Source organism: Phodopus roborovskii, unplaced genomic scaffold (assembly GCF_943737965.1).
Source record: "Phodopus roborovskii unplaced genomic scaffold, PHOROB, whole genome shotgun sequence".
NCBI lineage: Eukaryota > Metazoa > Chordata > Mammalia > Rodentia > Cricetidae > Phodopus > Phodopus roborovskii.
In genome coordinates this window covers 49,744,872-49,760,480 of record NW_026126433.1, presented here as the reverse complement: position 1 = coordinate 49,760,480, position 15,609 = coordinate 49,744,872, and the positions used below count along the sequence as shown (strand labels likewise).

At 46.4% G+C, this 15,609-nt stretch overlaps 1 protein-coding gene across 1 annotated transcript in view; it reads right to left on the bottom strand.

Annotated features, from left to right (window-relative positions):
- Positions 1-4,465: 4,465 nt before the first annotated feature.
- Positions 4,466-15,609, bottom strand: part of Parp1 (poly(ADP-ribose) polymerase 1) — a 33,680-nt gene continuing 22,536 nt past the window's right edge. Inside the window, exons 14-23 of the mRNA XM_051186427.1 lie at positions 13,302-13,430; positions 11,744-11,827; positions 10,825-10,947; positions 10,244-10,372; positions 8,158-8,256; positions 7,298-7,450; positions 6,525-6,652; positions 5,840-5,901; positions 5,245-5,359; positions 4,466-5,017 (exon numbers count right to left, since the gene is read on the bottom strand). Coding sequence (XP_051042384.1) covers positions 4,936-5,017; positions 5,245-5,359; positions 5,840-5,901; positions 6,525-6,652; positions 7,298-7,450; positions 8,158-8,256; positions 10,244-10,372; positions 10,825-10,947; positions 11,744-11,827; positions 13,302-13,430 — 1,104 coding nt within the window. The 3' untranslated portion in view covers positions 4,466-4,935. The remainder of the gene's footprint in view (positions 5,018-5,244; positions 5,360-5,839; positions 5,902-6,524; positions 6,653-7,297; positions 7,451-8,157; positions 8,257-10,243; positions 10,373-10,824; positions 10,948-11,743; positions 11,828-13,301; positions 13,431-15,609) is intronic.

Below are 15,609 nucleotides of genomic sequence, written 5' to 3'. Positions count from 1 at the left end.
GGAGTTGTCTCTTTGGTCTATGGCTGGCACCCTATCTGGGACAAACAGCTGTTTGTTCAAATACTCCCCAGGAAGTTATGGATCGGGGTGTGATAGTTAATCATACCTGTTTTCCAATAGTCATTTGACCCTTAAAGGGTTGCAAACTACAGGTCGAGAACCGCTGCTCTAGAATAACATACAAGACAGACCTCTGGTTATGGCTGTTGGGGATTATCCCAACAAGTTAACAGGTGGGAAGACTATTGTGGGTGGTAACATTCCCTGGGGTAGGAGCTGAGCACAGGCGTTCATTGATCTCTTCTTCCTGGTTACAGATGCAGTGACCAGCTGCTTCAGGCTTCAGCTGCATTGACAACTGGACCTTAAAAATAAATCCTTTCTGGGGACCAAGAGTGCTTGTTGCTCTTATAGAGGAACAAAGTTTGATGTCCACTTCCCTATCCTTAAGTTGATGGCATCAGGGTGGTTTTGTCACAGCAAAGAGAAAAGTAACCAAGACAGAGGTGTGGTGGTTTGAAAGAAAATGGCCCCTAAAGGAAGTGGCACTATTAGGAGGTGTGGCCTTGTGTCACTGTGGAGGCAGGCTTTGAGGTCTCCTTTGCTCAAGCTTAACTCGGGTGTGTCACTCAGATCACTTCCTATTGCCTTCATGTTAGGATGCAAGAACTCAGTTCCTTCTCTACACCAAGTCTGCCTGCCCGAGGCCTTGCTTCCCACCATGACAATGGACTACACTTTTGAACTGTAAGCCAGCCCCAATTAAATGTTTGCAAAAGTTGCCCAGGTCACTGTGGCACCTTTATTTCCAGCACTCAGGAAACAGAGGCAGGTGGATCTCTGAATTTGAAGCCAGTCCTGAGCTACAGAGCTAGTTCTAGGACAGCGAGGGTAGCTGTACAGAGAAATCCTGTCTCAAAAAGCAAACACCTCAAAACCAACCAACCAACCAACCAACCAACAAAAACAATCCCCCCTCAACAAATCAAACAAAAGATGCCATGGTTATAGTGTCTCTTCAAAGCAACAGAAACTGCCCTAAAATAAGGGGTGATAAAACAAACACCCCACAAAACCACTTTGGGAAACAAAAGTTTTCAACTACTCTTCAGTTCCAAACTGTTACTGAGATTAAATTTCTGATTTGCCGACTCCATGTTAGGATGCTACAAAGTACCACCACCTATGAGAGCGCCAATGTTTTATGGGAGTGAAGCCCTTCCAAAGCTTCGAGATGTGGTTCATCCAAGAGCTGCTCAATGGTAGTTCAGGAAGCCAAGATGGCTGGCTCCTTTTCCATTTTAATCAGAATATGAACAGAAAGTATCCTTGGGATGTTGATGGCACCACTGTCTCTGAGTAGTAGGTGCCCCTGGGATGTCCATGCCAAGAAGGCAACACCAGATGGCCACCACTCTAAGCATCCAGCAGCACTCTACTGGCTTGACCATCTGCTAGCTCCATAGCTTGAACTCTTGGTTTGGAAGAAATAGAATCCTTTAAAAATTATGTTTCTGAAATTCCTATCAAATGATGGGCAGATAGATAGATCACAACTCAAAGCTCTATTACTGGCTGGAAACCAAAATTGCATGTTGGCTTATTCAAATCTAGACAGCCTAGCCCAGTCCCCCTGTGAGTAGCAGCACATGGCTAAAATTAGCCTGGCCATCTGCTGAAACAGCAGCTGGGATATTCTAAGCCCCAGAGAGGCTGCCTGGAAGTGAAGCTGGGCCTCTCACGTTAACAGCCAGAGGCCTGCTGCTTAGTGGTCAAGGGGGAAGACAGGACTGCCAGCAATTCTGGAAAGAAAGCCAAGGTCATGGTGGGGTTCATGGAGACTGGAAATGCAGAGATAGACCCTGGTTCTCATTTTCTGGTTTCTTTCTTACCTGGAGCTTCCTGTTTGCATCCAGACACTGGTACACCATTCTCTGGACATCTGCAGTGATGGTTTAACTTGTTTAGCACTTGTCATAGATGAGGAGCTGAGTGCTTCACAAGGACCAGCAGTTCATATTCATAAGATAGGTCTGATAGGAGCAGATTTGGCTCACTTACAAGACTGTCACAGTTATGTTGGGGACTCTGGCTCTAATGACTTGCAGAGTTGAAGGCCTCCTGTGGACTCCCACTTCTGCCACCAGTGAGGAGCAGTATCCCACAGAGTTAAGACTCCATTTAAATATACTTGATTAATAGTCACTGGTCACCAGGAAGCCGCCTCAGTTAGTTTGCTCTTTGACAGCAGTCAACACACCCAGTGGCTGTTCCAGCTTTACCTCTGTAGTTGGTCATAAAGCCTTACTCCCCAAGAGGACAGCACTCAAGCATAGTTAAACAACGGGATCTTGCTGGCCAACACACTGGAGGAATGCAGTGCCTCTCTGGGAACACAGGCATGCGCTGCACTGCAACAGCATGGTCTGAAACAGCTAAGGGTGGTGCTGAATGGACACTGTCCCAGGGCTACTCGTTCAGACACAGGCAGGGGCAGCTCACCAGGTGGACAGAATGTACCTCTTTTGTACCAGCACTTAGACCCCAGTTGTTGGTTTTTTGGACACACAAGCATGTGCCCTTAACTGAGCTATGCCTAAGACCATGTTTTAAATTAGTAGATTGGCTGATCTTATCTTTGGTTGCTGTGGTAATCTGAAATGACCCCAAGGACTCATTGGAGGTATGGTTTTGTTATGGGAAGTACAGGTGGCAGCAGCTTTGAGGCCTCAGAAGCTCCAGCCAAGCCTAATGGCTGGCTCACCGTCTGCTGATTCAGACACAGAACTATCTAACACCATGCCTGCCTGCACGCCACAATGCGCTATGACAGTAATGGGATAAACCTGTGAACCTGTAAGCCACCACCAATTATTGTTTTCTTTAATCCCAGCACTCTAGAGGCAGAGGCAGGCAGATCTCTCTTGAGTTTGAGGCCAGCCTGGTCTAAGAGTAAGTTCCAAGACAGTCAGAGAAAGCCTGTTTTGAAAAAACAAAAAATAAAATAAAGAGTAGCCATGGTCATGGTATCCTTTCACAGCAATAGAAACCCCAAGACTCTTGTTATTCTCGGGATATGACCCCCACAACAGGGTTTATCTGTAGTTCTAGAATGCAGATCAGCCTGGCCCTAGCTCTGGGTACTGGGTTAAAATCATGTGTCGCCACTGCCTGCTCAGACTTGAATTTCTTAAACATGGAAGGGAACCCACTGACACTCAAATTAAAAACACCATGCTTAACCAGGCACTGGGAGGGTAGCTGATTTTCTCTGCTATTCAAGGTGACTGGTAGCTGATGAGCTTTACGGAATGGTTGGGTGAGCTGGAGACATTTATCAAGTTAGACACTGCAAAGACAAGAACTTGACTGGCAGGCAACCAATACCCACATTCCTTATCAGAAACCTAACACTTCCTCACATCCTTCAGTTTAACTGCAGCCACAAACCTGGATTCTACAAGACACAACTGTAGATCACACATGGCAGTTATTATTCAGGTTAGAAAAATTTAAGTGACCCTTCCCCCACCTGCTTTGAATGTGTTCTGCCTTTTGTTTTTCTCACTAAAAATCAAACCACCATCAAAAAACCAACCCAAAGCTTGGACGTTCTTAGGTTAGAGGATGTTAGGAGTCCTCTTGGGCACTGGTGGCTATAACCCTGGGCTTGTGCCTCCTGCCTTTGTCTTGTCACTCCTAGGCATCCCCTCACCCCCTGTAAAAGGTCAAAAGGGGCTGACTTTCAGAGTTGAATCTAACATTCACCTATCCTTTTTTTTTTTTTTTTTAAGATTTATTTATTATATATACAGTGTCCTGCCTGCATGTGTCCCTGTAGACCAGAAGAAGGCACCATATCTCATTATAGATGGCCTGAACCACTATGTGGCTGCCGGGAATTGAACTCAGTCAGGACCTCTGGAAGAGCAGTCAGTGCTCTTAACCTCTGAGCCATCTCTCCAGCCCTCAACTATTATTTTCAAATTCCAGATAGTTACAGGATGATACCCTGTGGCTTTGGGATGGTATAGTGAGTCTTACTGCCTTGACAAGTTATTAGTAATCTGAAGGGAGCCTTCCCTATGGATATGACTCTCTGGGGGGTTCATACCTACAGAAACTCTACAGATCACTGTGAAGATAACCACATCCCCGTCAGAGATGAGCCATACAACATAGGAACAGATAGCCATTTGCATTTTAATTGAGAACTATTAGCCCTTTGGGTGGCTACGCTGATTATAGGAGGTTTATTTGGAAGACAAAAATTGCTCATGGATGAATCAAGAATCTCAAATGCAACTCTGAATTGACCACATCACACATTCAGTTTCCCCAGGTTAAGTGCTTCAGGAAGCTCCTTGTTTTTTGGTTACCCCATGTCTATTACTGAAAACCAAGTAAACAAAAGCCTAGAAGGCTAAGAAGGGGATAATTCACACAAGATAAAAGAAAATCTATATAGTATGAAATTAGTTTTTATTTTTAGCTTAAAATAAACGCTTAACATTTTGCCAAAATCAAACCAAAGACGAACCTTTGAAAAAAGGGAGGAAGCACATTTCCCTTCCCTGTGGGAACCAGTAAGGCAGACATTGTGGCTGTGACGTGGCTTTTTTCCCCCTCAGGACTAGTCTAGGCAAATGAAACTAAAACCTCTCCCCAACTTTTCCTCTACTGTCAGCTGTGTCTATCAGGGCTGTGCCTGGTAGGTAGGATAAAACCCCAAACAACCCTCCCACCGAGTGCAACATGGACAAGGGACTGGAACCCAGAGCCCTTTAACCTTTCTACATAGAACCCTAAGGAGACTGGGTGAGGGCGCCACCATTAGGCAGCGGTGTGGCTGAGGTTTTGCGGTGTCTGTGGTGTGAGGGCACCAGGGCGAGTTTACCATAGGTTCTGGGTGCTGGGCACAGCACACCCCTCACTTTACCACAGGGATGTCTTAAAATTGAACCTCAGTTTCAGCAGGTATTTCAGATTCACCTGAGCAATGTCATAGACAATGTACCTGGAGCAGTGGTTAAGGAGCCAACCGTTGAGTCCCCTGACCTTCCTCACACTGAATCGGCTGAAGGGAGGGGGAAGGGCGGTGCCCAGTGAGCCAGGTTTACCCAGGAGACCATCCATGGGGAAAAGTTGTCACTATCCCCAGATAAGCTGTCCTGGGCAGTGAGAGCATACATACACACCTGCTGGTACAGTTCCAGAACACACGGCACAGCCATGAAAGGATACTCGTTATACAGTAGGCAGGTGTCATTAACACCTGATGGGATCCCTGTCCCCAGTGGAACCTCTACACCCTCCAGGGTGATGCTGGCCGAAGGGTCAGGGGTGGTTTTGCCCAAGCCTGTAAGGTAGAAAGGTCAAGTATGACAGATGTGCAAGAGGGATGGGAAAATGTCCGGGGTACGTGACACGATGTCTACTCTGCAGATGTGTGTTTACTTCAAACATCCTTCAGATGCAAACAAGGAAGCTATCAAGGTTCAAGGTGCCAATCTAAACCTGGAAAGTCCCCGAGGTCCAGATGGGAGCACTAACTGATGAAAGTCAAGGCCGTGATGATCATGTGCTGCAGGCTCAACAGCTCCAGATTCCCCAGAGGTCCCTCCTGGCCGATACAACTACTCACAATGTCAGGCTACCAGTGAGCACCCTCACAGAACTCATATGGCATTATGCCACTAGCTGCAGCCACAAGGGAATCAAAGTTTTGTTTTTAAATGAACTTCTGGCAGGCAGCTCCAACAGTCCAGCCTGTGGAGGAAAGTATCCCCCACCACCCCTACCCCGCCCCCATCTGCCACGTCAGGCTGAAGGACAGTACCTTTGACACTGTGTTTGCCCTTGGGTAACTTGCTGATATGTGAAGCATGCTTGAGTTCATACCTATTCAAAAGAAGACAGTCTCAAACCAGCCCCCGGTCACTGGGCTCCCAAGCCAGTATTCATCAGCATCTTTACTGTTGTCAGGGAAACTAACGGCCCACAGAACTCTGTCCACCTTTACAACAGACCCTCCTTTCCTAGCTCCTGGACTCTTCAGAACCTAGAGTGTTCTCAGGTATGGAGCCTGCAACAACTCTCACCGCTATGAGGTTATCTCCAAAGAAAGGGCCTGTTTGGAGCTGTGGCCAGCTGCTTGAATGCTCCTGTCTAGTCTACTCTATGGCTTAGTTCACCATCTTGTTCTTTTTTGGTCACAGCTCACAGGATCAGGAAGTTGCCCAAATGAATTTAGAAGAATTGATCTTCTTCTTGAAGAATGGCCCCCCTATTCTGCAAAAGGACTCATATTGCCAGTTCCTGGTATTCCTGCATCCCTCCCCCCCAGAGTTTTCATAGCATCTCTCAATCTCCCTTGATCCCTTCAACCACTGTCTACTGTACTTACAAGTCAAGAATCCTGACTTCAGAGTCCACTAACTGGTAGGGGTTTCCATATCATTGCCTAAGGAGACTCTCTTTCTGGCCCACTCTATCCACCTTGGCCTCAGAGCCAGGATACTCACATGTTTCCAAGGGCAACTTCTCCCAACAGTATTAAGCCAATTGGGTCTCCCTGAGATGTGTGGCAGTAGTTTGCACTTTTGGATACCATGTCAGCAAAATAGATCCCTTTTCCAAACATGTAGCCTGTCTGGAGAGTTGGAAGAGGAACAGCTGAAAACCTTCTAAGATTAAGTCAGTGATGCAGTCCAGAGAGTACCCACACGAGCCATTGGGTAAGCCCTGCAGCCATCACCTCTGAGAGGCACCGCTCAGTCAAGAGGCCAGTGCTCACAGAGGGTAATGTGAAGTCTCAAGAGGGTAATGTGAAGATTTAATGAGTTGTAATCACTATATAGACTAGACCAGATAGATGTATACATCCAGCACTGGCTACTCCTAATCCCTCTGTTAAGTGCAAGGCTTTGGAACAGTAAATGAAGGGCTGGGATGGTCACCTCAGAGGCCCTGTGCAGTTGGTCCCTTCCATAACCCAGAAGGTGATGGATCTATTCCTTGTCTTGTTTATTTTATTGATGGAAATTCAGGAGCTCATGGAGCTACATGACTGGGCTCCAAAGCATGTTCTTTGCATGTCAACATTTCCAACCAGCCTTCAGAGCATCCTAGTCTAGATGCTTCTGTTCCAGAGCTGTCTAAAATACATGCAGCTGTGCTATTGACAGAGCAGGCTGTGGGCTCAGAGCTTCTCCCTGAAGCACCTGGGGTTCTTTAAGGAGATTGCTGCAGGAACACCCACTTCTACACCTCCTCATACCCACAGTCAGCTACCTACCACAGGTGCTTCAGGCGGGGCTATCCGCAGACCCTGTGACAAGATGCCAGCAAAATTGGTGGTCCTGGACCCGTGCCATAGTAGCCTCCGATTGTGCAGCTGCTTGAAGGGCTTGTAGCGTTGGCTCTCTCCCTCGCGCTCTATCTTAAAGATCTGGGTAGGCAGCAAAAGGGAGGCAGAAATACTGTCACTCAGATTGACTGAAGAGATGAATGGACTGACACTGCCACCTGTGCCAAGAACTAGAAACTTTAGCTTTGCTGCATTATCCACAGGCTAGGATGGATGATCCAATGCATATGTCCCAAGGCTCCACTGGACAGGAACGAGCTGTCAAAAAACACTGGTGCTAATATGCAACAGATATGCACCTAAGGGAACTTTTTCTTTGAGACTAGTCTCACTATGTAGCCCAGGCTGGGCTTGGCCCTTTCAGTTTTCTGCCTCAGCTTCCCAAGTGATGGGATTAGAGATGTGCACTATATCTGGCCTGAGGAACTTTATCATGAGATTCTAGTAATCACATTTTTTTACCCTAAAATCAACTCTGGGGCACTTTAAATACACAGTTAAAGGGCACAGCCAACTGTAAAATGCCACTAATTCTCCACCTTAACAAACAAATCATTTCTATACTTAAAACTAAGTAAGGCTGGGTGTGGTGGTGCATGCCTTTAATCCTAGCACCCAAGGAGGTAGAGGCAGGTGGATCTCTGTGAGTTCAAGGTCAGCCTGGCCTAATAGCAAGCTTCAGGACAGCCAAGACTACAAAAAAAGCCAAACAGCTCACTCTTTCTGAGCCAGGCCCAGGGGTCAGGGACACCTGACAGGACAAAAAGGGAGTAGAGAAGGGTTCTTACATCTATCACTTCCAGGTCATAGGCATTGTGTGTGGACGCATGAGTGTTCTTAACATACTTCCTGATGACCTCAGCCTCCTCAGAGTCTCTGTCAACCACCTGGAAAATAGGAATCTGCATCAGGGTAGGGAGACCCCAGAGAACCCAAAGAAGAATACCAATATACAAGCCTAGAGGATGCCAGGAGCGGTTCATACTGTCTAATGAGTGACACCGCAGGCCTAGGCCAGGTCCCATGTGCCCAACATCACTTCTCCATCCACACATCCACATGGACTGCTAGAAGGAATTCACGAGTTCTTGTGTATGCACTAAGTAATTTCCTTGTCACCACTCCAGTCCTAAGGATGGAACCAAAGGGCCTTGCACATGCTCAGCAAGCACTCTAACCCTGAACTATACTACAGGGGTTCTGAGGACAGTGTCTCTTCCTCGTGCTGGCTTAGCACATGCCCAATGTGATGTCAATGGAATCCACACTAAATAAACTGAGCTTCTGCAGGAGGCTATGGAGGTTCTCTATGTTTTCTTATTCTACATTTGGAAAGCCTAGGAATTCTAGTTGTTTTAATCTTAATAATCTTAATAAAGCTTAATCACAAGCTTTATAACTGTAGATGGAAATAGCTTCTTCACCAAGAACCTATAGCTTTCCAATTTAGAATGTACATTTGGCACCATAGCCTGCTTGTGAGGCAGGCAAGCATAGGGAAGAGTTGAGCTACTGGGGACTCTACTTGGTTTGGGCTTTGTAGGCACCCTTCTTGTGATACTGCACGTGTTAGTATGAGATTCTTATTTGTTCGTTCTGTGAACACTCATCTGTGTTCAATACACCTAACAACTCAGCACTCCTCCATCTGCACAGGGCTGCAGGCACACCAAACTCCAAACAACGGAGTAAGTTCCTCCTCTTAACAACCATACAATTTAGATAGATTCTAATTATATTGTAGTTCTGTCTGCGTGTGAGGAAAGCTGATCAAGCTTTAGTTGGCCTTAGGTGCAAACATAAAAGGCAATTTATGTTCTTTAAGTGAACTTATGAGGAAAATCTTGTGCTGGCTAGTCACAAAGCTAGAGTCACTGGATGGAGACTCATTTGAGAAAATGCCTTCATTAGAATGGACTATAAGCAAGCTTGTAGCATTTTCTTAATTAGTGATTGATATGGGAGGGCCCAGTCCATTTTGGGTAGGGCCACCCCTGAGCTGCTGGTCCTGGGCTCTATAAGAAAGCAGGTTGAGCAAGCTATGAAGAGAAAGTCAGTAAGCAGCACTCCTCCATGACCTCTACATCAGCTCTTACATCCAGGTTCTTACCCTGCTTTCCTTTGATGATGAACTCTGATGTGGAAGTGTAAGCAAAATAAACCCTTTTCATTCTCAAGTTGCTTTGGTCATGGTGTTTCATAACAGCAATATTAAGTAACCCTGACTAGGACAAATCCTCTCTCTACCATTTTATGCCTATGTGAAATTGGGTACCACATGATTAAAATCAGATGCATTTTGGGACAGATATGTACAGGGGCAAAAGAAATATACAATCAAGCCTGTCAATCAAAACAGAGGATCACCCAAACTATACTAAGTTTGCAAATCTGTGAGGCTTTCTATTCTTTGACCAAGAGGCAAAGAATCTGGAAACACTTGGTTCAGACTCCAACCCTCAGGAGTACTTGGGACTATAATGGGTCCATGCTGCCTGGAAGAAGCAAGCAGAAGCAGAACGAAGTACAGCCACATCAGCTTGTCAGGCTGGGAGCAGAGGCACACAGCCCAGCCAGGGCAATTCCCACATGCTTGAGCCTTCAACACATCCAAGTTCAATTAACTGCTTATACCCGAAATAGAAGAACAGAAACTTTTGGTAGGACTCTCAAAATCCAGCCTCCACACCAATCTGAGGCACTAGCTAGCTCTGAAGACTCCTGCAGGGGAGTCTTCAGAGGACCATCTCACCATCTGGCTCTGAGAGGGCAGCCTCAAGGCCTGGCTGCACTTTTAAGGAGCTGTCAAGATGGCCCCATTGTACATGGAGGCTGGGGACTATGGCTCTTGGGAAGGTGCAGGCCTCTTCTCACCTTGATGTCAGTTTTGAGCTTCTCGTAGTTGACATCAATGGGATCCTTACTGCTGTCATCAGACCCACCCCTGAGAAGACTATAGGCCACCTCGATGTCCAGGAGGTTGTCCAGCATCTCCACCTTAGCCTGGGGACAAAATAAAGACCTGGGAGCTAAGTCCATAGAGAATAAGGCAACTATCAAGCCATGTAGATGACATCCCACACAGTCGGGGGTGGGGGTTTGGGAAACTCTTTGTTGGCCAGAGTCAGAGATCATCTCTCACTCAACAGTTAACAGTCCCAGGTATTCCCTCACATGCTAATGAGGGTCTGACACCTGGGGAGGTGTGGGGCAGATGTTAGAACTCTTACATATGAATGATAGGCAGGAAAATAGATGCCACAAACTGATCTCAGCGAGGGACTCATGGGGCTATATGTGAGAAAGAGAAATGGTCTTCTTGGCTAGTGACAATTTCCTAGGCTTACTTGGTAAAGCAAAGGAAAGAGACATTAGATCCTGTTCTGAAAGAACACAGTAAGGAGGGTAGTCCCAGGAGTAAGATCAGCCCTGGCCCCCACCTGGAGGCCTATTACCTGCACACTATCTGCATTGTTCAGGAGTGGGGGCTTCTTCATTCCAAAGTCATGGGGGATCAGGGTGTAGAAGCGATTGGAAAGATCCAGGATCTGGGAGTCACTGCTGCCTTGGGACACTGCCTGTAAGGACACAGAAGGAACACAGGACTGAGGCACAAGCAGGGAAATGGTGGCGCTGAGTGTATGTTATCATATACTCCATATAAACCCTATGTGGTGGGCTCATGGCTATTGCTGTATCCTTGTTTTTTTTTTTTTTTTTAGATGTGAAAACTGTTCAGCTGGGCATGGTAGCACAAGCCTCTATCTAATCCCAGCACCCAAAGGCAGGTGGGTTTGTGTTTCAGGCCAGTGAGGGTTATACAGAGAGGCCCATCTCAGACAAAGAAACAAAAAGAATAACTGTTCATAATGTTGGGGAGCATGAGCCAGAAAGAGCTTGATTGAGCTGGGAGGCCCAGCAGTGTCAGTGGGGGCAGGGACACAAGGTCACTGCTCAGGGGCACCAGGATTCCACAGGTCACCATGAGCTCAGTTCTCCAGCACCAGAAAGTCTACCTTGCTGGGTGTTTCCTTTTCTTCTCAAAAGAGGCTGCATGCCACCCTCAAATACAAGTGGAGCCTTCTTGTCTCTTGAGGACATACTAGAAAGCCCTACGGCTACAAACATACAAAATAAAATTCTCCACCAATGTTCTAAGGTGTTTATTACATATCTGTTAACCAAAAGCATTACTATTAGTATATTTTGTTAACAATCTTTGGCCAGTGACAGGGACTGTAATAGTTACTGAACTGGAAGAAAAAAAAAATTCCAAATCCACATAAACCATGGTTCTACACTGTTGTAGATGTGGCTACTGTCTCTTCAGTAGGAGAGACTGGTGGGGCTGTAAGCCCTGAGATGCTTGCTTACCTGCTGGACCTCACTGAGGATGGAGTAGGCAGCCTGGATCTGCCTTCTGCTCAGCTTCCCCAAGGGCATTTTCTGAAGGTCAATCTGAGGAGACAGGGGATATAAAGGCTGGGCATTCTGTTGAATGGTGAAGGGCTGTTTCCTCATAGGAGATCAGTGGCCCACTGCACAGAAGTTACAACCCTTTCACCCCACCCTGCTTTCTGTGTAATAGCAGTCCAATGCTCAGCACTTGTGAAGAAGAGGCAACAATTCCTACCAATCCCATAGGACCAAGGTGATAGACTGAGCTTCCCGCTGCAGGCTTCTAGAGGAAGGGCATCCATCTGTCATCCAGTTCAGATAATAGAGCCTCAAATTTCCAAGTGGTGAATGTTATTTCCCAAGAACACACACCCGATTCAATACCTTCCTTTCAAATCAGCCACCCCAGAAGGCTATATATTTGTTCTCAACAACACTGACTAACCACACCACCTCAGGATCCACTGTTAATCAGGATCTCGAGCTGGGAAGGCAGAAGCATGGTCATTTTTTTACCTCGATAAAAAGCTGACAGTCCCCATTCATAAACGAGGTTAACTGTTTCAAGGGCTACCTACCCCTTCCTGTGAGTGAACTGGCCTGGTTTGTCCAGAGTGCTTTGAGATGACACCTGTGTGCCATAAGATCCTACACTCTTTGCCCTAAGACTGTGGCACTGGACACACCCACCAAAGCTGTTTGATTTGCAGAGCAGCCTACAGCTTCTGGGCTCACGGCTGCGGAGCAAGAGACCATGTGGTTGGCCAAGTATAGAGGTCTCCTCCTGCCTCAACTGCTGGGAAGACTAGAGGCAAGATGAAACAGGCTATGCCTGACTTAGCCTGTGGCTCTTGCCATGCAGGCCCAATCAGGAGCATCAATGTTTCAACTGCCATCATCTCTCGTCCAACCTTCCCTATCACTCTACCACAGCTACACCCAACTCCAAAGAAAAGAGCTGATGAGTTTGACTGATTGACTGGTGCATGCATGGGTCAAGACAGTGGTGGTCACACTTTTTTATTGTTTAAAACCTTTAAAAATTATTTTCTATCTATGATTGTTTTGTCAACATGTATGCCTGTTGTACCACTTGGGTACCTAGTGTCTCTGGAGGTAAAAAAAGGCAGCAGATTCCCTTGGAACTGGAGTTACAGATGGTTGTGAGCTGCCATGTGGGTGCTGGAAATGAACACAGGTTCTCTGGTAAGAGCAGTGAGTGCAGTCTACTGTGCAAACTCTTTCCAGCCCAGTTTCCTTTTTCTCCAGGGGAACAAAGTCTTGGATCTTCATTGGCATCAGCTAGCTGGTATGTTTGGGCTCCAAAGAACCAGACCTATCCACCCCAACACAGAAACAAAATGAGGACAGTATATTTTTATGTTCTATGGCAGAGTGACGTTTGGCAAGTAGGAGCAGGAATGAGGACATGTTGACTCACCCCCCCTTTTAGAGATGACAAATAACACTGGAGAACTTGCCAGGCTCAACACCCATCATGCTCAGCACAAGAGCACATAGCTGCGGCACCCACCTCGTACTCCACCAGGGCCTTCTTCATGCTTTCTACATCGAAGATCATCCCAACCAGCTCTTGCACTGCCTTTGGGAGCTTCGACTTAGTGCCAGGCTTTACTGTCAGCTTCTTTACAGCCTCTTCATCCTACAGGGCAGCAGGGAACCCCAAAAAAGACAAAGGGTGGTGTCATCAGGGGTTACCTACAGGAGGTAACTAGGATGCAGGATAGGATATTTGCCAACAAAAACAGCCAAATGTTCACCAAAACTCTCCAGATAACAGTGGTTGGGAGGGCTTTTTGCACAGGCAAAATAATTCCCATGCATTTCCAAGGCCTGGACTGCTTCAGGCTCCTATTCTAGCTGTTCTGACAAAGTCTGACCCTCTCTGAGTATGCTGGTGCCTGCAGAAGCAGCTGCCCATGCATACCCATGCCCACCTTAGAAGGGATGGCTGCTATGAAAATAACTTCAAATCAACAGGCAGGAACTTGTCAGTAGACAAAGTCTTCCCTTTCCCAGTACCTGCTTACCCAGGGACAGCTTCAGGAACCCATCTAAAAGCTTTTCCCTACAGGACCTATCCTTATGCACCATCTCATTTTTTGTCAGCCAGCTTGACAGAGACACAGCGCCCTTTAGCAGATGTCGTCCCTCCCCAGCCTTCTCTGAGACAGTATTGCCTATTAGTACATGAGATTTTACTCTTGCCTCCTGGAGACTTGGCTAGGTTAAGATCACTGCTTTGTGATCACCTAAGCCCCGGGCAGGCAGGTGCTGTTCTGGCCCATGTCACGTGATGTGGTGTATGGGATGGTATTTGCAGTGGGTCAAGGAGGTGGGTTGTAGACCTGGATCCTCTTTGTCTTAAGCTGCAGTCATTTCCCAGGGAACCTACTCTGTACACAGAGCTCTAGAGGTGCTTTTCTGTCCTATAGGAATGACCTCCTTGGACAAACTGTCTACGGTTTTAAAAAAAAAAGCCATATTAAACACATTATTTATGACCCATTTACGCCATTTCTCAGGGTGACACTATGAGAGGTACTCAAACATCTGTGTGCCTACGTGAATCACCACAGCAGGTGCCTGAAAAGAATCTAAATGTCTAACCACAGGGAGGGTGTTGCTTTGTTCTGATCAGCTGTGATTCCTGGCTCACCCCAAGATAGAGTCCTAAGCAGTATGAAGAAATGATGTTTTAACTGTGAGGTGGTACATGCCTTTAATCCTAGTAGAGGCAGGCAGATCTTTGTCTATGAGTTTAAGGCTAGCCTGCTCTACGTAGTAAATTCCAGGCCAGCAAGACTCTGTCAATAATTAAAAAGAAAAAAGAAACAATGCATTGGCTAAAAGTAATCTCAACACTCAAGAGACTGATTCAGGAGCTTGCTTTAAATAAATTAAAAAAATTTTCAAACCAGGCTATTGAGGTGACTCATGGTTAGTAAAGGTACCTAATGCCAACCCTCATGACTTGAGTCCATGAAAAAGTAACCAAACCAACCTGAAAAACAAATACATACACACCGAAAACAGAGCCCAAGTGCAAGGAGCCAGGTGGTGGTGACGCACACCTTTAATCCCAGCATTTGGGAGGCAGAGGCAGGTGGAACTCTGTGAGGTCCAGGCCAGCCTGGTCTACAGAGTGAGTTCTAGGACAGCTAGGGCTGTTACTCAGAAAAACCCAGTCTCGAAAAACCAAACCCAAAACCAAACCAAACCAAACCCAAAACCAAAAAAACTGACTAAAAAAAAAAAAAAAACAACCAAAAACAAAGCCCACAACATTCCAAAAGTAAACAGTACCTTTAGGTAGGCGTTAATTTACTATGGCAGCTGCTGGCTACATGACAGGCTTTGAAACGTGCCACTTTAAATGAAGCCAAGTGCTATGTGAGCAACACATAGGTGTTATAATACAAACAGGAAATGTTCAACGGTTCTGCTGGCATCAATCACACTATGCAGAGACCATTTGCACAATGCTGGGCTAAACTACTAAGGCCAGCGTCTTGGTTTCTGCTTCGTATCTGTCTCACATTGTGCTCCTATGGGAAGTGTGGAGAAAGGGTGTGGAGTGATCCTGGGCCATGAGAGAAGAGATGGGTGTGTGCCATGTGATATATAAGGCAGGATTCCAATCATGGTAGGGAATGATATCAAGGATGGCACTAGGCAGATGCAGACCTGTGCCATGACTTTACTATGGTTATTCCCTGGTAGTTTAATTGTCTGTGCTTTTCTCAAACACCTTCTGTAACAAACACTGAAGACAATTCAGTGGAGGGACAGACCAAGCCTGGCTACCTCCAAGTTCAAAG